At 41.7% G+C, this 20,517-nt stretch overlaps 1 protein-coding gene across 2 annotated transcripts in view; it reads left to right on the forward strand.

Annotated features, from left to right (window-relative positions):
• The window catches only part of SPSB1 (splA/ryanodine receptor domain and SOCS box containing 1), a 35,593-nt gene extending 15,840 nt beyond the window's left edge, over window positions 1-19,753 (forward strand). For both annotated transcript variants that reach the window (XM_089684332.1, XM_089684331.1), the window contains exons 2-3: window positions 4,477-5,289; window positions 18,023-19,753. In XM_089684332.1, coding sequence (XP_089540458.1) covers window positions 4,596-5,289; window positions 18,023-18,150 — 822 coding nt within the window. In that variant the 5' untranslated portion in view covers window positions 4,477-4,595 and the 3' untranslated portion in view covers window positions 18,151-19,753. The remainder of the gene's footprint in view (window positions 1-4,476; window positions 5,290-18,022) is intronic.
• The last annotated feature ends 764 nt before the right edge of the window (window positions 19,754-20,517 follow it).

A 20,517-nucleotide genomic window follows, 5' to 3' on the forward strand; every position in this document is an offset into this window, starting at 1 on the left:
CCACTTTATTTTCACATACTGGGACTGCATACTAAAACCAGTTTTATAGATATTTACTGGTTTATCACTCAATATTTGATTACCAAGTTCAGATCGCTGAACACAGTAAAGAGCTGATGACACAGGCTGTCGTGATCAGCGGTGTCCAATCACTTGTTAAACAGGAAATGCCGGTTATCGGCAATCCTCTTCTCACGCTGACAGCATGAGGAGAGCCGATAAGTGGCATTCCTCAGAGGGGGCATATACACTGATCATCAGGGCACTGATGCCTCAGTGTCCAGTGCAGCCTCATTAGCACACATCGGTGAAGGAGAAAAATTACTTTACAAAATTTTATAACCGAAACGAAAAACTTTTTTTACAAATGTTTCAGGCTTTTAGTTTAGCAAAAAATATAAAAAACCCACTGGTGAATAAATACCACCAAAAGAAAGCTATATTTGTCTCAAAACAATGATAAAAATTGTTTGGATGCAGTTGTTGCATGACCGTGCAATTGTCATTCAAAATGTGACAGTGCTGAAAGCTGAAAATTGGCCTAGGCAGAAAGGGGGTAAAAGTGCCCGGTAGGCAAGTTGTTAATCAAGCAGGCTATTGTGCTACCATACTAAAGATATGTATGTGCTCTTTGTAAATGTGCATTCCAATACGGCCTTATCTATGTCTTGGGCAGAGTGCTGACTCTTCCCCAGAACAGATATATTGGGCAGCCACTTGGTTGACTTTTTTTTTTACATTTATTAGGAACTATAGTTTGGATCTTTTTGAATAGTAACAAGCAAGCTTTTAGGCGTAAAGTCCTCCCAGGCTGTGGTCCCATTCTAGGCTGGTAAGTTCTTGCTTACCGTCTTGTGCGCTGTCCTGGAAGGCAACTTGGGGAAAATAGGCTTACTGGTAACTCTATTTCCAGGACAGCCAGATTCCCACCCTTTGCGTAGTATTTTGTGTTCTGTTTTCCAGGTCTGCCCTTTGGTTCTTGTAGATTAGAGGTTGGGGCCTGGAGTACCACCTTTTTTTTTTTTTTTTTTTTTTTTTTTTTTTGAGCAACCTGTTTCTCTCCCGTGGGGAGGAGTGCCACATCTCGTGGGCTGTCCTGGAAATGGTTACCAGTAAGCCTACTGTTAGTTTTTGTGCTTTTACTTGCAAAGCTAGTGACAGTCTGAAGGCCAGCATAATTTTTACAGATTCCAAGGGCAAACGGCAGCAGAAAAGTACTGCAGGAAAAATCTGGATTGTTGGTGATGCCCTTTTGGTTGGAGTTCTGCTTTAAAGGAAATCCGTGAAGATGGCTATGGATTGCTTGTCGCTGACTTCATTTTGAAAATCCTTTGCTTGTTTTTCTCATCTGTTGCCTTCAGTTTTCAGTGACCTGGTATTGGCATGCATGAAGGAAAAATCAACTTTTCTGAGTTATCAATTAAAATTTTAAAGGTATTGGATAGGTGCAAATAAAATGGGATGCTGTGCTGCCAATCCTATAAGCTATGGGAAATACCATATGATATAAAAACCTAAAAAAAAAATGTTTTGTCACATCATGGAGTACTATACATGCATCTTCATTGGGGAGGGAGGTGTATTGTAGCATGTCACGTTTTATTTGGACCGCACACTGGTTTGAATTCACTTTAACTGGTACTTTCGAATTCTGAGGTGTTCACAACATTTTTATACTATTTCCCATAGCTATCAGATTGGTAGCGCAGCATCCGAATCGATTTATAATCTTCCTGCCCTGTTACTAGCAGCAGCCTACAGATCCCATTTTTGTCTGCGCAGAGTTTACCAATTTAATATTGGACAGGCACACTAGCACAACTGGCCTTTCCTGTGTCCTGTAACTAAGCCAGTGTTGAGGTGTTTTTGAAATTTAGTACACTGTTGCAATACATGCACATTTGTCCATGTTTTGTCTCTCTAAAAATGACGCAGGTACAAAGATGTACCCATTAATCTTGGTTATGCTGCACTCTAATCCCAAGCATTGCTGTCAGGCCTCAAGAGTCCCTCTCATAACCTCTATAAGAGGAAAGTGTGCCAAGCAGTGTTGTCAGCCCTACCAAAGTTCTTCCTAGATGAAAGGCAAAGTCCAGTTTTGCCAGCCCACTACCAAAAGCTGGGAGCTCACTGGATTTCTGGCTTTATCAACCAGTTTTGGTGTGGGGTTTTGTTTTAGGCTTACACTCTTTAAAGGCCTGTGACCTTGGTCACCAGAACAGAGGGGTCAATCTTAGGAACACAACAAACTTGTCAGAGGATCTAACCCTTACCCTCTATTTTCCAAAGTGAACATAAATTGTCTTACATATTTTCATACCTTCCAAAGTGTTACTAAACCCACAACCGTAAAATCAGTCTGTATATGCAGTAAAGCATGCTTGTTGTACTCACTGTGAAACCTAAGGGGTTAATCCTCCGCATTGTGTTAAAAGGCCCTGGGGTCCTGTTTTCTCTGCCCCTCCTTGTTCATATGTCCACCTGATAAGAGACTGAAAGACTGAACCCATAGCCACATGCTCTGTTTAGTGTGTATTGCTAGAGGTTTTTTTTTTTTTTGGGAGTGCATGTAATCAGCACAAGGCCAGTCAGCACTGTCCAGAGGTTCAGGGATTTTGCATCCTAGAGCAGAAAGAAATCTACAAGCTTTAACCGATATTCAGCTAAAGTCACAAGAATGCTCTAACTAGTGATGAGAAAAGGTATTTAGCAGTTCTATATTTACTAAAATAATAGCACTTCCTTGTTGTGTACTGTGGGAGACCAGATATAGTGAATGCAGGGTCCGGGGTTTACGATCACGTTGTATATATCTATACATTTATTTTTTTTAAGTTCGATCCGGTAAGTTGCCTTAGAGTATGTCAAATAGTATGTGTTGCTAAACAATGTTAAATATAAAGTTAATGATTCTTCATTTTTGTGCTATTGAGTCAGCAGCAGCTGCGCAAATAAGGAACTAAAGTGGGATTTGGTGACTGTCAGTGATGTGGTCAGTAACATGATTCCCTAATACAGCCTGTGGAGAAAGTGACTTAAATAATGCAAAGTGCAGTTTTGTGCAATAATCATAGCAACAGTCTCTCTGGCTTTCAGCAGTTTGAAAAAAGTATAAAGTAGTACAGAAGCTCAAAACACAAATATAGTTCTCAAACTTGACTTTTCCAAAGTGATATTAACCACATGCTTACTGCGCTATAGTCAAATGACTGCTACAGAGTGGTTGTCCAGCTCTGGGAGGTCATCATCATATGACTTGCTCCCGCATGCCCCCCCACGGTGCACACCTGGCGATCTCCATGATACAGAAGATCACCAGGTAAATACAGTTGCATGTTATTGGCAGCACTTTCCTCACGCTGTCACAGTATGAGGAAAGTACTGCCGATAACTGGCAGCTGTCACAGCAGATTGGCCCTGATCAGTGCTGCCCAGCAGTTGTGCCCATCATTGCAGCATAATCCGTGCCGCTGCCTTAGTGCCCATCCATGCCGCCTCAACGCACATCAGTTAGGTAGAAAAATGTACCCGTTTGCAAAATTTTATAATGGAAACACTTTTTTTTTTTTTTTCCAATTTTGTTTGTTTATAATGCGGGAAAAAAAACCAGTGGCAATTGAATACCACCAAAGGAAAGCTCTATTTGTGTGAAAAAAAATAAACTTTTCATATGGGTACAGTGTTGCTTGCTGTGCAATTGTCATTCACAATGCGACAGCGCTGAAAGCTAAAAATTGGCCTGGGCATAGTGGGGGGATAAAAGTGCCCGGTAGGCAAGTGGTTAAACCCAAAACTAAAAATGTATATTGCAGCTTATTAATCTGGTACTGGCCAGATCACCAAGTGAAAACAAGTGGGGGAGGGGGAGAGAGAAATGCAGCCATTGCATCTGTAAGCTGCAGTGGGTTTGTGTTTTTAATACTGCTTTAAACTCAAATATCGTTTCAAATGCAAATAACTTTTCATAAGCTGTATTGTATGTGCTTTTAAAGTTTACCTCAAACATAGATAAAACAAAGTTTGTCCTCCGTAAACATTCAGTACCTGTATATACTTAAAAGTACTAAAGTCAATTAACGAAGAAATGGAGTTTTGACGCTAGGAGCCAGTTGGTTTCTGCTATAGTACTGACAGTGTGCTGCTTTTCCTTTTATCCATTTGGAATGATGATGTTCCTGCAGTAGAAGGTAGACCCTGGCTTTGCTGTCCAGTAGGGGTTCCTGTGTAAAAGTAGCTGGGCAGTTTACCTATGTAAGGAGATTGCCTTCCATAAAATTGTGTGGTGTTTTGTTTGTTTTTTTTTTTTTTTTGGTTTGTTTTTGTTTGTTCTCCCCAGGATCCTTTTGCGTGAGGACAAAGTGTTCTGTCCCAACGCTGGTTTCACTTGTGGCTCAGTGTAGCCAGTGTCTATTTAAACTGTAAACGTGGAATGCTCTTGTTCAATCATTAACCTTTTTTTTTTTTTTTCTGTACTAGGAAAGCCTGGCCTGAACCATTAACCTCCTGGGAACTTTCTACTGGGCAGCGAACACAAGGGAGCTGAACATCTGGATGACCTTGCCTTTGGGACAATAAGAGTAAACCGGCATTGGATTATGGGTCAGAAGGTTACAGGAGGCATAAAGACAGTGGATATGAGGGACCCCACATACAGGCCGCTAAAGCAAGATCTCCAGGGTCTGGACTACTGTAAACCTGCTCGTTTGGACCTCTTATTGGATATGCCATCAGTAACTTATGAAGTACAGCTTCAGCACTCATGGAATAATAACGATCGGTCGCTCAATGTTTTTGTCAAAGAAGATGACAAACTTGTTTTTCACCGGCATCCGGTGGCACAAAGTACAGATGCCATTCGTGGCAAAGTTGGTTACACGCGGGGCTTACATGTATGGGAGATAACGTGGGTCATGAGACAGCGGGGGACTCATGCCGTTGTCGGTGTAGCAACATCAGATGCACCACTACATTCTGTAGGATATACCACACTAATAGGCAGCAATGGCAAGTCTTGGGGCTGGGACTTGGGGAGGAACAAACTGTACCATGATGGCAAAAATCAGCCAAGTAGAACATACCCTGCTTTTCTGGAGCCTGATGAAACCTTCATTGTGCCAGATTCTTTCTTGGTGGTACTAGACATGGATGATGGTACGCTGAGTTTCATTGTTGATGGACAGTACATGGGCACTGCTTTTAGAGGACTAAAGGGAAAGAAACTCTATCCTGTTGTCAGCGCAGTTTGGGGCCACTGTGAAATCAAGATGCGTTACATAAATGGACTTGACCGTAAGTTTCATTTTCTTTGTGTTCCACTCCTTGCTGTGTTTACTGGCCATTTCATGCAATGTGGCCACCAGCTGTTCAGTTTGGATTTTGTTGTACTGGAAATAAGACTAGTTGCCCACTTGGCTCAGGGCAGAGCAAATCTCGTGTTCAAGCAGCACCCTAGTGGTGGCTGAGTTGTGTTCACAGCAAAGTGGTTTGTAAACGCCTATGGGAGACTGCAGGCTATGCTGCTTGAAACAGAATTGTGATTAATACATTTAGACTGCAAGTGCAAATGCAGAATTCAAGTGTAATATCAGAATTGCAAACAGCACTGCTATATTGGTTGAACTAAGAATCTGTTCATTGACCAGACCAATGCGACATTTATGGCCAGGAAGTACACTATGCGCAAGCAATTTTTTGTTAGTATACGATTCTCTTGAAGCAGCTTACAGTTTGTATCCCTGCCATAGTCAAGCCATTGTGTGTTTTTAATCTTGGGTTAAAGCTGTCAAACTAAGTGTGGTTTCAAATTGTGGAGTGGGGACTACAAACTGAGCCCAGTGCAATGTGAATTGAACCCAAGACCCCATTACTGGAAAGCATGAAGCTTTTCCTGGTTTTTCTTCAGTCATGATGGGATGACTCCTCCACCACAACCAATAACTTAAAACTTTTTTAAAATTTTAAATATGTTCACCAAAATAAAATTGTAAGCTGCCACCAAAAGTGCAGAAAACGCCTATCAATATAAAGTAACAAAAAAGGAGGCGCTGATAGTTTCCAGTATGTGCCCAAGATTTTGATTCCCACAACGAAAATACAATCATGAAACCTGTATAAATATGCTGTTTGTCCCCACTAGCACAAAACACTGTGTATAGCAAACAAAATCTAGTGATACTTGGTCCTATACTTGGTCCTATACTTGGTCCTATACTTGGTCCTATACTTGGTCCTATACTTGGTCCTATACTTGGTCCTATACTTGGTCCTATACTTGGTCCTATACTTGGTCCTATACTTGGTCCTATACTTGGTCCTATACTTGGTCCTATACTTGGTCCTATACTTGGTCCTATACTTGGTCCTGATGGTGCATATAAATATGTCAACTATAGTTCCCAAAGACCAGCAGAGATCATCCTTTTTCATACCTTAAACTGTGTTCACCCAGTGACCAGTGGAAACACAACACTCACCAGATGGAATGTGAATTTTTAATTAAAAGCTGTAAACAAGCACTCAATTTGTACTGCACTTAATGCATCTCCTATGTTGGATTCAGCCTGGCTCTCACCTGCTCTGACAGGATTTCTCCAGCTCAATGCTGCCACATTCTCATATAATACCAGAGGGAGGAAGTGCTGATGGTGTATCTTCTAAACGGTGCACAATGAAATGTGCCCTTATTTTAGAGGTGGTGCCATGTATCTGCCCTTATACAGCCAGTAGTTTTACCATGCACCACTCCGGGAGCAGGCGTGCGTTCCAAATACCAGAAGTTGCATTACCAGAAATTAGAGGCATCACCATCTATCCCTAATCCTCAAGGGGCTTAAATTTTAAAGTCCCTAACTTGCATTCATACATACACATACTAGGGCCAATTAACCTACCAGCATGTCTTTGGAGTGTGGGAGGAAACTCATACAGGTACAGGGAGAACATGCAAACTCCAGGCAGGTGGTGCCATGGTTGGGATTCGAACAAACGCCCTTGGTACTGCCAGGTGGAAGTGCTAACCATTTAGCCACTGAGCTGCCCCAAGAAATGATCTACCAGAAGTCCCATCTTGATGATTCCTCACACTGACTTCAGGAAGTTCATGTGGTGGCATTGAGGTGGAGATTAGAAAAAAAAGCCTTTAACCTCCCTGGCGGTATTCCCGAGTGTAGCTCGGGGTAAAATTTGAGTACCAAGAGCGGTAACCCCGAGCTACACTCGGGCTTACCATGCGGCGTTGCTCAGGGGGTTCCTGCAGCACTTACCTTGTCCTTCGCTCCCGCGATGTGTCACCTGCAGCGTCCCCAGCGTTTTTGGTTTGATTATATTGAATTAAATTTATTATAGGTTTTATGATTATTTATTAAATTATAATTTATGATTTCATGTTTCATATCCGGAATGTTTACTAGACTCTTGTTCGTACATATTTCAGTGAGTTATTCCTAAAAATTACAGCCTACAATAAACTACATATTTCCATACAAAAAAATGGTACCGCTTTCAGCACAAAAAATCGGAAAGAATCATACCGCCAAGGAGGTTAACATCACATTAGGTGGAGTACAAATTGCATGTGACCCTTTTAATAAAAACCAATCAAGTGCTCAGTCTGAGAGGTTTTTACACTGGTCACTGAATGCACAGTTCATTTAAGGTGTGAAGAGAAGATTTCTGCTGGTCTCCTTCTTTGGAACTTGTTTTATATGCACCAAGTGTCACTAGAGTTTGTTATACAGTGTTTGTGCTATTGGGACATCAATAGAGTGTTTGGGTGTTTGTTTCCCGCTCAGGAGCTTTGCAACTTCTAGCATAGCTGGACTCAAATTGGGCGCACATGCTAGTTACTAGAAAGGGAAGCAGTTGGATTTCTGATGCTCCTCTCTACTTTATACTTTTATGGATTCATGTTACTATCACTGCAATGCTAAATTTCTTCAGAAGGGTATTCTGCATCGTGATCTCTCCCATTGACATGAAAATCCAAAAACAGAAGCTGCACAGTAAGCTCTCTATAGATTTGTTAGATGAAATGGCTGTTGTCACCCAATTGGGCTAGTCTCTTTAAGAGCAACGGCAGCTGATGTGCTGAGATAGATATCACAATGGATTTTGTGGAACTACTAGCACCCCTGAGAAGTTGTGTACGCAGCTGAGGCTTTGAGCAGTGTTGCATGGATATGTTAATCAAGGTGATTGACAGTCGTCATATTTGCTACACTTCTATTTGCATTGTTCATTTTAGCACCCAGATAAGTCCTTTACAGCATACAGTAAGGATGGTGAATCCCACCACACTTGGCTGGCTGTAAATTGCTGATTTTGTGATTCTATATCAGCTGGAAAAGGCTGCAGAGCAATGAGTTTGCATCCCCAGACATGTCAGAATATGGAGCAGATGGAAAGCAAAGTCACAATTTGAAATGTGAATTTCCAATTCACAGGTTATTTAACCCTTTCACTGCCACTTCCGTAGAGTCCTACTGCACAGCTTCTAGCTGGCCAGGTCCATACACCATACAGACCTGCATTCCTAGTCTAAGCTCAGTCACTCCAATGACCATTAACTTTAACTTTTATAGCAGAAGCGTTCAGCAGACTCTGAACAAAATACCTTAGTGATTAATAAGCTGTTGATCAGAGCTATTAACCTAAAACGTGACTCCCTCACATGCCCTGCTACCACGTCTCTGCCATGTCTCCGGTGCCTCCACCCGCCTAGGCTGGTTTTCTGAAGTGCCCCCCCCCCAACATCTAACGGTCTCTAACACTGCCTTGCCCTGCCTACGCTAACTCCTCTTCCCTCTCGCAATCCCTATCCCTCTGTGGCTTCCTGCCTCTTCTGTTGACTCAGTGCTGCAGGGTAGCCATAGAGCAATCCATGTTCAAGACCAGATGCCACCCCGCCCCAATGCTGTCTTGACATCCCTCCCTGCAGCTGCTGGCCGGCTCTCCATCCTTCAACCCCCCCCCCCCTCCGCTGGCTGCAGCCGCTGACAGATTGGGGAGGAGCCCCCTTTCCTGAGAGCAGGGGGGCTGATGAACATGTTTACCCAGCCCCCTTCCTTTCGTCAATTAATAGACTGCAATCAATATCACTTCTGTAGTTATTATTCACTGACAGTAAATTGTTTACAATCGGTCAGCTTGTAAATTGAACATAGACTGTTTCATTTTATGAATGGAGTCTATACAGACTCCTATCTCATTTATCAGTGCAGCACAGGCTGCAAAGAACTGTCTGCAGTTCCTTTTTTCTGTCTCAAAGGAGACATTGAGGTATGTTTAGATTGCTGATATCTCTATAAAGCTTCAACCCCCCCCCCCAAAAAAAAAAGATGTAAAACATAATTAAAATATTTTAAAACTATATTTTGGTTAAAAAAAATTAAACTGTAAAAACAAAAAAAAATCCAAAACAATAGTAAAGCTAGGTTCACACTAGTACAGGCAGTGTGGCCCACAATTGTGCAGGCACCTTTTCCAAAATCCATCCGCAGGGAAACCACATGGTCTTTGATATATGGTTTCCCTGCAGTTCCTGCAGCTGTGATTGCACTGTGGGCTGAGGTGTGGGAGTGCCATTCAGCAGTCTTCAGTCCCTTTCTCCGTTTCGAAAGACAGAGCTCTGTGTGTTTAGACCCCTGATGTCTCCAAAGCCCCCCAAAAATTAAGAAATGTGTACCTCTACAAAAGTTGTAAATTAACACAGGGTAGATTTAGACATGCGTCTAAATCTCCCTGGTTTCTAAATAAGAAATCACCCGTCCACTGCCTATTGCAACTTAAGAAGGGGCTTTTTGGCAGGCAGCAAAATGCAGCTCTACTGCACACTTTTTCCTGCCACCAACCAAAGTCCAAAGGCCTTGTTTACGCAGGGCATATTACAGTGAGGTCTACTGTACAGGGGATGCACAGGTGTTCCGTACGTACCCATGCAGACAGTCCCATTGATGTCAATTGGCACGCAGTAGCTGCATCAAGACAGCTACTGCTCCCACCTTGACATCAATGTGGGTTGTATGTACCTGAACTCGCTGTTTGGGGCCATAGACCTACATCCGTATAGATGTCAAATCTGTTCTTTGCAGGTGCTGCGTCCCAGTTGACATGAATAGGACTGCCTTACCAGGGTTTTTTGTGCGACAATAGTGATTTGATAAACAGGAAACTATTGTGGTGTCAAAAAATTGACAAATATTAACCTGTATTGATTTAATAAGTAAGCTTTTATATTTTGCAGGAGTTTTGTAATATGTACTGTTTGTATCCTTCTGCTACTTTTTAAAAAAAAAAAAAAAAAAAATACATTTTTGCCTAAAATTTATGACCATTTGATTTTTTTTTTAAATTCTTTTACTGGACATGTATAGCAAAGTCAAATTTTCAGAAAATTGTGTGGGGTTTTTTTTTTTTTTTTTTCCTTGGTGCAAAAAATAAACCCACACAGGTAATCAAATACCACTGAAAGCTCATTTCGTGGGGAGGACAGGACATAAATTTAGTTTGGGTGCAATGTTGCATGACCGTGCAATTGTCAGTTAAAGTAACGCAGCACCGCAACCCAAAAAAATGGCCTGGTCAGGGCAAGTGGTTAATGGGACAACTAGTGATGCGGCAGTGACACAACAAGGTGAGGGACATGCGACAGCAGGTGAGTGCTAACAGGCGCTGCCATGATGGATCTAAAATGACAGGTGCTCTTTAAATGTAAGGCATCGAACTCATTCTTACTGGTAGTTAAAATCTTTATTTGCAAACCAAATGAAGGTTTTCCTTTTTAGAATAAGCTGTCAAGTTAGTAAAACGGTAATATTAATGGATTTTAAGTTAATCACACATAGTTGAACTACACTTTTTTTTTTTTTCATGTTTTCTCATGGTTTCTGTGAAATTGTGTGAATGCATCAATGCAGTGCATGTTCTCAGCTTGCAGAGCTTGGATTCATTGAATGCATTTACCATAAATGTAAATATTGCAGAATATACAGCCTCATGCTACATAACGAAGCTCCATTTTCATGCTGCATAAACAGTTACTGTATCTATCTTTTAGATAGATTTTTACTCCCAAAAGCATTTCATTAAAATAAATTTGATCAAAAATCCGATTTTAAATTAAACTTTTTTTTTAATCCACCCAGGTGTGGGGAGGGGGGGGGGGGGTCTTTTTTACAAACACTGAGCTGTAAGGTAAAAATAAAAGGCGACAAACTGCAAATGGTCTGGCCAGCTGGGTATAAAAGTGCAGCGCGGGGCCTGGCAGCCAAAGCGTTAAGGCCATGGATGCCACTTATCCAAATTGAAGAAGTGGAAAGATTATTTAAAGCCTAACTCCAGTTAAACTAAAACTCCTCCTTTGCACTGAGACTGCGCTTACTATGGGTTATCTGCTTGTTAGGGCTAGAGGACAGGAATAGCATTTTACTTGCCTGATCCTTCACTCCCCCATGCTGCGGCAGAGATCTGTCCCTTTATGATCCAGTGTAGGGCTATAGGCCCTGCCTCAAGCTTGACAGTAGGCAGCTGAAACTGGGCAGGGTAGGAACTAGTAGGGTATTGAAGGAACATTTGTATGAGTATTTGTAAAATGTTGTATGAAATGCGTGCATTCAACAGTTTGGAGGATGCCATTCAAAAGCGTTTTTCAAGGTTTCATTTGGCTTTGAAAATTCTAATATTTGGAATGAATATACTTTTGAACAAACTAATGTCCAACAGTACATGGTTTGTATTAGTTTCCATCCAGCTTCTTTGACTTTTCATGTCACTGTGGTAAAAAAAAATAAACCCAGACCCCCACTAAAGACTAGAAAAGTGAACAATGTACTTGGGGACCATATTGTGCATAGTGGGGGTAGGATAAGGTCTGGACTCGGTGAGGGTAAATATTGTCTCACGGTTGGTGGTCAGTTAAAGCACGTGTGGTTAGTAGGATAAATGGTGTCCCATCAGTGGAAGAAATGGTGCCCTATCGTTGACATTGGTGGGAAAAGTGTTGCTCTATTATTGGTGGCAGAAATGGTGCCCATCATTGGTGTCAGTGGCAGGTATTATAACCCACTGTTGGTGTCCATGGGAGGAACAGTAACCCGGATAAAGGATGGCCAAGGGCTGCATCTGGCCCTTGGGCCATTTTGGAGACCACTGCCCTAGACCTAAACAAGCAGCAGTGCTTGCAGAGCCCCATTGCTGGGAAGTTTTTAGTTTTTCCCTTTTTTTGTCTCTTTGAATGCAAAGTGGTCTTATTCCCACTCAAAGGGTCCAAGGAAGATTAAAATTGAGGCGCTGTAAGATTACATTTTAGAATAAATGACTGTTCCTGGCCATTTGACTTTCAAGTCTATCCATGGAACAGCTGCAGAATAAAATGGTCATGTACACAACTGTCAGGAATATGGCATTGGTCAGTTCCTTCAAGAGCAGCAAAACTGGAGACTTCTGGTAGAGATGCTGCTTAAAGGCTAAGCTCACCATTTTAAAGTATTGGTGGGCCCTTTGACTGCATAGAGCTTTATATTTGGAGTACCACACCTGTAGGCCCATCATGACTGGCCTGACTTCAAAGCTATTGGTTGGCTCTGTCCTGCCTGTGATCAAGGAAGTCTGTATGTGTGCTCCAGGTTCACTAGGGTGAGTGATCACTCAAGTCTTTTTCAAATCTTCCTCTACCTGTAGGCTGTGATGGGATTACTGTTATGGCACTTTAACTTCAATTTTTTAAAAGTGCCAGGGGCCAGTTGACGGCAATAGTGCATTTTACTACAAAAGTGAACTTTGTCTCAGAACTTGCTTGGGGAAGGTTAGTGCTTATCTAAACCCCAAAGCAAGAAGTAGATTGCAGCTTAATGCAAGAGAGGCCTCGTGCTGCCAATCCCTAAAAGTAACACCCGGAGTGGCAGCAAACACCAATGCTATTCCCACAACAAGACAAATGAGCTAGTAAATGTGCTGCACTACTCCTAATATAAAACTTAACAGAAATATAAAGAAACACCTGACAGAGCCCAACACCAGAGCTCATATGTGAAAAACTAGATAACAAACATTAGGTGAAGGACAAATAAAATGTATTGGCTCGGTCAGGTGTTGATTGCTTGCTGATTCTGTTTGTTCACCTGACGTTTATCATGTATGAGCTCTGGTATTGGGCTCAAGGTGGGTTCCCCCCCAATATATTTTCATTTTATATTAGCAAGGAGTAGCGCAACACAGATTGCAGCTTAACAGTCTGTTAAATGTGGCGGCTGCATAGTTTTTGTAATGGAGCGTTTTGTTTTTTTTTTTTCCCCCCCCCCCCCTCACCCGATTTTTTCTTTTTGTTAGACAAAGTATAAAGTTATAAAGCTGACAAGTGTTCTGACAGCATCAACAGGCTTTTTATCACAGATGTAGCCAAGTGCTTCAGTGGTATGATTAAAAGACAAAGGAAAAAATAAGAGTTGAACTACAAATATCATACTAGACGCAGGGCATCGCCCTGACCCTTGCTTCTTTGTCATAGGATTTGATTGACAGCTGAAGGAGCAAATGGCTCACCCTATCATTCTGGCCTGTGAGGGAGAGGGCAAATGAGCCTCTCGGGCATAGTGGGGGTTATTCTAGACACCGGTTTCTTACTTTAACTAGTTCCTACCCAGCCTATAGTAAAATGGTGGACGACAGGACATCCTCCTGGATTGCTGCCTCATGCACACCTGCGGGGCCACTCTGCAGCAAGATCTGTTGCCAGTACCATGACTGCTGTGACCAATCACAGCAGGTCATAAAACAATTGTAAACAGTGGATAGCTTCCTTTCATTCAATCCATTGTTCACAATTGTATTGCTAGGTATGATTGGTCAGTGATGGTACAGACTGGGCCTGTCACAGCCCATCTGTCATGTAATTAGCTGTGGCCAATCACAATGAAATGGACTGTTTTGTTATTGGCGACGTAAAGTGCTTGCTTATTGACTTGTTTCTTGACCTACTTTCAGTCAAGTATGGACAATCTCAAGGCATCCCCTTCTAAAATGTAAAAATCTAAACTAATAGTTTTGCATACCGCAGCAACATTCACACACAGGACACCGACACTTTGAGGCAATTTATTTTTCCAAAGCAAATGCACATTTGCACACTGGTACTGACTAGTATACCAGTGTTTCTCTCTCCCTTATTTTCTCAGTCACTCAGCTAATGTGACCCCAGTGCTGATAGAGGGTTTTGTGTAACTAAAAGGCAGGACTTTTTTTTTTCTGTACAGTCACTAGTCTGTGTCCCTGATCAGTGCCACACCAGTTATGACTCTCTACTGCACTGGTGACAGTGATATATAAAAAATTTACTTTTAACTTCCTTTTACAAAAAATTTCAACTTCAAAAGAACTTGTCATGCCTCTTACTAAATATCTGTCTGTCTGCTTTCAAAAAAGGGGTCATTTGGGGGACATCTGTACTGTCCTGACATCTTTGGGCCTCAAATGAGAGAATCTGTCAGTACAGCAGGATCAATTTTTAAATATCAATTTGTGGACCCTACAACTTTCCTACAGACTAAATATAATACTGATTTGGGTTACTTTCACCGAATGTAGATTACATTTTGGCCTAAATTTATGAAGAACAATAATTTTTTTTTTTAGTCAGATCCCATTTCATGAGGGTGTTTATGATCACAAAAGACTTAGAATGCCATTCAGTTTTGAGAGCTGTTGTTTTTTCCTTTGTAGTGTCAGCACTTGGTGTCACAATTAAGGAAATACGAGTTGAGATTCTTACAATGGTCCCTTTCCATCAACCCTTCTGTGCTCATTTTTGTTCCATTGAAGAAGCAACCATTATCAGACCCAGAAGTCAAATTCCAGAATGTCTTGGATACGAAGATTCTTTGTCTTTTTGTTTCTCGGCTATCTGGAAGGTGTCTTCGTCTAAAGAATCCCCCTGGCAGGCTGTATGAAGAAATGACTGGTTTCCTGGCTTGCAATCTGCCATTCCAAATATACGGCAGGGTGATGTTGCTTTCCAGGCTTCTGCAGATTTCTGCTGCCCCTGGTGTGGCTAGGCAGATCTCTTGCTGACGTTATGCCTGAGGGATTGCAGATCTGTTCAATCATGCTGAGTTTTCTGGAATACTCCTACCAAACATCTCTGATCTATCGGAAATGGATTTATTTTCATCCAAAGTGAATGAAGGCAAATTCACTCGGATCAAACTCTGGGGGTGGATGCCCTGGCTTCTCAAAGGAATTTTTCCCTGGCCAGTGCCAGATGAGCAGTCTGAGATTCTCATCCTGGATACTGAGAGCAGGAGATATTGCTGACCAAGTTATAGGGTATTGTGCTCCAGACGTGGGAAAGGCAGAAGGGGAGCATAAATCAAAATCTGGTAAGGGTATTCCACTGATCGTTCAGCCAAAGGAGCAAATTTGGTGTTCTCTAGATATCCTTCAATGAGGCCTAGAAAGGCTTTGCCATAGGTACCCAGATAGGTGGCTCATGGTACACCTTTTGAAGTAACTTACATGGCCAGTTCACACCACAACACACTCTGGGTGCATTTTTTGCTTGGCTCATACCACACTCTGTTCTGGGGTTTTTGATGCATTTTGCTGTGCTCAGTCCATTTTTCTTTTCTTCTTCTTTTTTTTTTTTTTTCTTTTTTTTTCTTTTCGTTTTGTTTTTGTTGTGTTTTTTGCATCAGAACTGACTGCACTGTTGTGAACTATGGCTATTGGAATACATGCCAAACACAGCATGCATGTGTAATGCAGAAAAATGCACTGGACTGCATCTGGTGTGAACCAGCTCACAGGGGTGGTCATCAATGCTAGTTGTCTGGCTGCAGTACAACAGTCAGTCCTGGCACAAGCATGCTCTTGGGTGTCAAATTCCCTCAATATACTGATTATTTATAATTATTATTCAGGATTTATATAGCGGAAACAGTTTGCTCAGCGCTTTACAATATAAAGGGAGACAATACAGTTCAATACAAGAGGGTTAGGAGGGCTGTCACTGTTTAGTCAGTGATAATGAACATTGATGTCATGGCCAGTGGTAGCCTCCCCTAATTCCTATAACAGCTATACATGTAAGATGCTTTCACACTTGTTGCATTGTGCCAACACACACGTTATGTTTATTGCATTTAGACAATTCATTCAGAAAATAAGTACTTGAACCATTTTTTGGCAATGCAAGCTTGTGCTCTGGAGCTGCATTGCCTTCAAAACCAATGGTACTACAGTGCAGTAGCTTTACCAAGTGCAAACCCAGCCTTAGGCCTCTTGCTCGCTGCTGTAGGAGCCTGCTGCTCTGTGAAAAGGCTGAGTTCTAACAACACTAAAAAAATAGAAGCGATCTGTTTTAGGGAATGCATTAGGGGGCACCCTCTTGGTGAAATGCTGACCTGAGTTTTGGTAAATGGCCGTATGGGCAGATGTTTATGCTATGGACTTGCTGTACAAAGCCCTTCTGTGTTAAGAGGATACCTTGCCAATTACAAGTGCAGGATACATTTCCCTTTCACTGAATTCTTTCTGAAACCATTGAGTTTTATTTGTTATACATACTCCAACTAGTCAGCTGGTCAAACTATTGCCTAAAAAGTGTGATTTAAAAAAAAAACCCCAAAGCTTGCCTACAGCATCTGTCCACTGCTGCCTCTGCACTGAGAACAGAGTGATCTGCCATCTGATCACTCTGTTCTGTCTTCACTAAGCAGGAAGTGGTGACTGTTTGGTCTCTGGCTCTTTGCTCTGCCCCTCCAGTGCTCACAGGAGTGTTGGGCTGCGGGAGGGGCTGGCTTGGGTTGTCTGAAATGCTGAGCCAGCTGCTGGTCCAGGCATTTGGGTGGATCCTGACATTAAAGTCAGGATATCTCCAGGAGTCTGAACAGGCTGAGTGATGTCAGCTGACGGTGGACTTTATCGCCCTGTCAGCTGGGCACAGAAGTGCAGAACAAAGTGCTCTCCTGTGATCCCTAGGAGTATGGCCAAATAGTGGCAGAAGTGACAAGGATCAAAAGATTGATTACACATAATTTAAAACACTTTTGATGGGTATGGGCACATCTGTATATCCAAGCTGTAAATTTTACCTTGTCATTAACCACTTGCCCTCCAGAGGATTTACCCCCCTTTCCTGACCAGGCCATTTTTCTGCATTACTTTAACTGACAATCGTGCGGTCATGCAACACTGCACCCAAATTAAATTTACCTCTTCTTCTTTTTTTTTTTTTTTTTTTTCTTCCATTAATTGAGCTTTATTTCTGTGGTATTTGTGCGTGCGTTTTTTTTTTTTCCTATAAAGTGACAGTTTTGAGAACAATATCTGACTTTTTGCTATTAAAAATGTCCGGTAAAAAAATTTTGAATCAAATTTATGCCAAAATGTATTCTGCTACATGTCTTTGCTAAAAAAAAAAAAAAAATATATATATGGAATTTTTTTTAACTAGTAATGGTGGCAATCAGCGACTTATTGCGGGACTGCAGCGGGCAGTCTGACACATCCCCAGTGACACAAATACAGTGATCAGCGCTAACAAAGTGCTAATGGCACTGGGCAGGAAGGGGTTAACATGAGGGGCAAGCAAATGGTTAAATGTGTGCTGGGGGGCAGTGTGTTGCTTCACTGTAAGCACACTGCTCTGGATGGCTTTGCTGTGCACAGCCATCCAGAGCAGTGTGCCCCAGTCAACAGGGAGGATGACTGTTAGTAAACAGAGCAGCCCTCCTCCCTGTTAAAGATCCTCTGTAATCACCAGCCAGGACCCAGTGATTGACAGCTGTGGCACGGGTATGGTGTGTGGCTCACGTGTGCCCCCTACCTGGTAATACAAAATCACGTGTGTGTATATATATATCTGTGGTTTTGCGCATCTCTGCCGCCCTGTAGCAGTATTTCTACTATAAGGCAGCAGGGGAAGTGGTTAACAAAGCAGTTGGTGTTGGGCATGCTGGCTCCTCAAAAAAAAAAAACACAAACCAATACCAAACAGTAGAACAAGCTTTAATTTTTTTTTTTCTCCTTACAGCTGAACCTTTGCCTCTAATGGACTTGTGTAGACGGTCTGTTCGTCTTGCATTGGGAAAAGAGAGACTAAATGAAATCCAAGAACTTCCGTTGCCAGCATCTCTCAAAGGCTACCTACTTTATCACTGACAAGCCATGCAGGACTCTAATGGACTGGTCACCTTTAACCCAGTGCTATGCATCCCAAGGCTCCACTTTTTGTCCTTAATGCTTGCTGGTAGGAAGATAGCGGTACAGATTCCTCACTTGCATGCCTCTATCTACGAAATACCTCCAGGACCCTTTCTCCTTGGACCCTGCAACAACTAAATTCTTTTCCTATGAAGGATATTTACAATGCGTGACTTAAGTGGTTTATGTTTAATATATGAAGTGACTGATCTATTTTTTAATGTAATTGTCTATTTCTGAATGGGAAGCAGACTTGTTTTCATATGCCCTCTTTATGGGCTCTTATGTGTCTACATTTTAAATGTCTTTTGTTTGTAGTTTACCTGCCTTTGTACCTAAGACAGGAAGGTCTGAGTGATTTTAGGGCTTGATACTAAAATACATGGGTTCATAATGAATTATTGGCTAACTACAGATGTATTCCATTTATATTAGACCAGAGGTGGTCTTCTAGAGCCCTTCTAGGCCCCTGGTCTAGAATGAATAGAGCACCCCCTTTCACAGACGCAAAGTAGCCCCAACAAGGGATGTTGGAATAGTATTAGTAGTCCAATATTCTACTACAGGAAGTGGAAATTGTTCAATATTCATTTGTCCACCTGATTGATACATTAAGCTGTGTTCTGGTCAGGATTAATTGCATGGTATGGATTTAACAGGATGTCGCCCTTGCACCTTCAGATAATCAAGTGTAATGTGAAAACACAACAATTGGGAAGCTTCTTGCTTAGACTAGTAGTAATCTTATGCATTTAGCATTGCAGAATGTAGTATTCATATTGCAGGTGGAGAGCTAGTTTTTCACTGATCTTGTACCATGTTTGAGTCTATTGAACAGTCAGCGGGTCTGATAGCATATTTTCTGTAGTGCCACAATTTCCCAGACTTGCTGCTTGCTGACTGATCTCATAACCACTTAAGTAATACTCATCCCGTTTGCGTTCACTTTAAATGCCACACAGATCAAAACAGGGGAATATTATTGCACAGGTACAATGGCTAGGCTTTTGTTTTTATGTTTGTCGTTGGGTATGTGAATTTAAAGAGCACCTTCTGCCTTTTCACACAGGAGGCAGCCTTATTGTGGGTGGAACAAATATGTGAACACAACCGCTGTCTTCTCAGTCATGTGGCTAGTTAATAGCAAAATCAGGCCTTTAATTAGCCTGGCCCACAGAATGGCTTTGTCAGCTGTGTTCAGGTCACAGGTGCCGAAACACTGCTGCTGTAGGGTACTGAAAAAAAGATCTGACAATAAGTTTTAAAAAGTGCACATTGGTGCCAAGACTGTAAGGGTAGATCAGGTACCAACCTTTACCTTGCCTATAAGCTATCTTGTCTTGCTGGTAAGGACACTTGCTGTATTGCACAAATAAGAGGGATTTGTTAAAGACTTCAGTTTTTTTCTGCCTTCTGATATACTTTTCAGCGCAAGTCGTCTTCCACCTCACAAAGTGGCTTTAGAGTCTCCCTTCCGTCTTCAGTTTGTACAGTTTTAATTTCTTTGTAATTGTGTAGATAATAAATTGTGTAATAAAGAAATAGTTTATTAAATATAAAATATCTAGAATCTGTATGCAGTTCATCAACCTAGAAACATTACACACAACACAAATTGGGAAAACTTCCCCCCCCAAGACTGATTTACTTTAAGCATTTTTTTTCTGTTATTGTGAAAATATGTACATGTTTAAGGAAACAAAGATTTCCAACGCTAGACAAAATGTTGTTTTAGAGCTGAGAAGGGGAAAGAGCCTTGTTCAGGTTTATCTTTAGTGGTGAGATTTTCCCTCATTTCTCAGGACTAAATTGGATGCAAAAAATTTTTTTTTTTCTTGTCCCTGTGACAATAGCTTTCCAGAGCTCTTGTCCTGGTGTTACAGGGACAGGAAGTGAGGGGGGTTCTCTAAAATTTGTCAACTTTCTACTTCAGTCTTTGATCCCATTGCAAAGTAGAACTACATGCAACCCCCCCCAAATTTTGGATAGAGTATGGGAGGGTTAAAAGTGTTTAATTTTTTTGTGTTTTAGCCATCTGTGTCCTATTTAGATTTACCTTCACTTCCTGTCCCATAACCAAACAGGAATTGTGAGAATCCCTTGTAAATTAAGAATTCCTTGGGGACCCCTCAAGTCGCCAGGACTAGGATCACCTTTGGAACTTTTCCTTTTCTGGGGACAACCCAAAATTGTGGGATTTCTTTACTGTCACTTTCAATGATGGTAAACGGCATAAATAAAGGGTGAATCTCCCAAATGGGGGCCCAGATGGCAATAAAAACATGTGTTCTTAATTCTCCATTCTGTTCTAAACTAAAGTTGCCT

Source organism: Staurois parvus, unplaced genomic scaffold (genome assembly GCF_062004578.1).
Source record: "Staurois parvus isolate SC_StPar_1 unplaced genomic scaffold, SC_StPar_1.0 ptg000346l, whole genome shotgun sequence".
Classification (NCBI taxonomy): Eukaryota; Metazoa; Chordata; class Amphibia; order Anura; family Ranidae; genus Staurois; species Staurois parvus.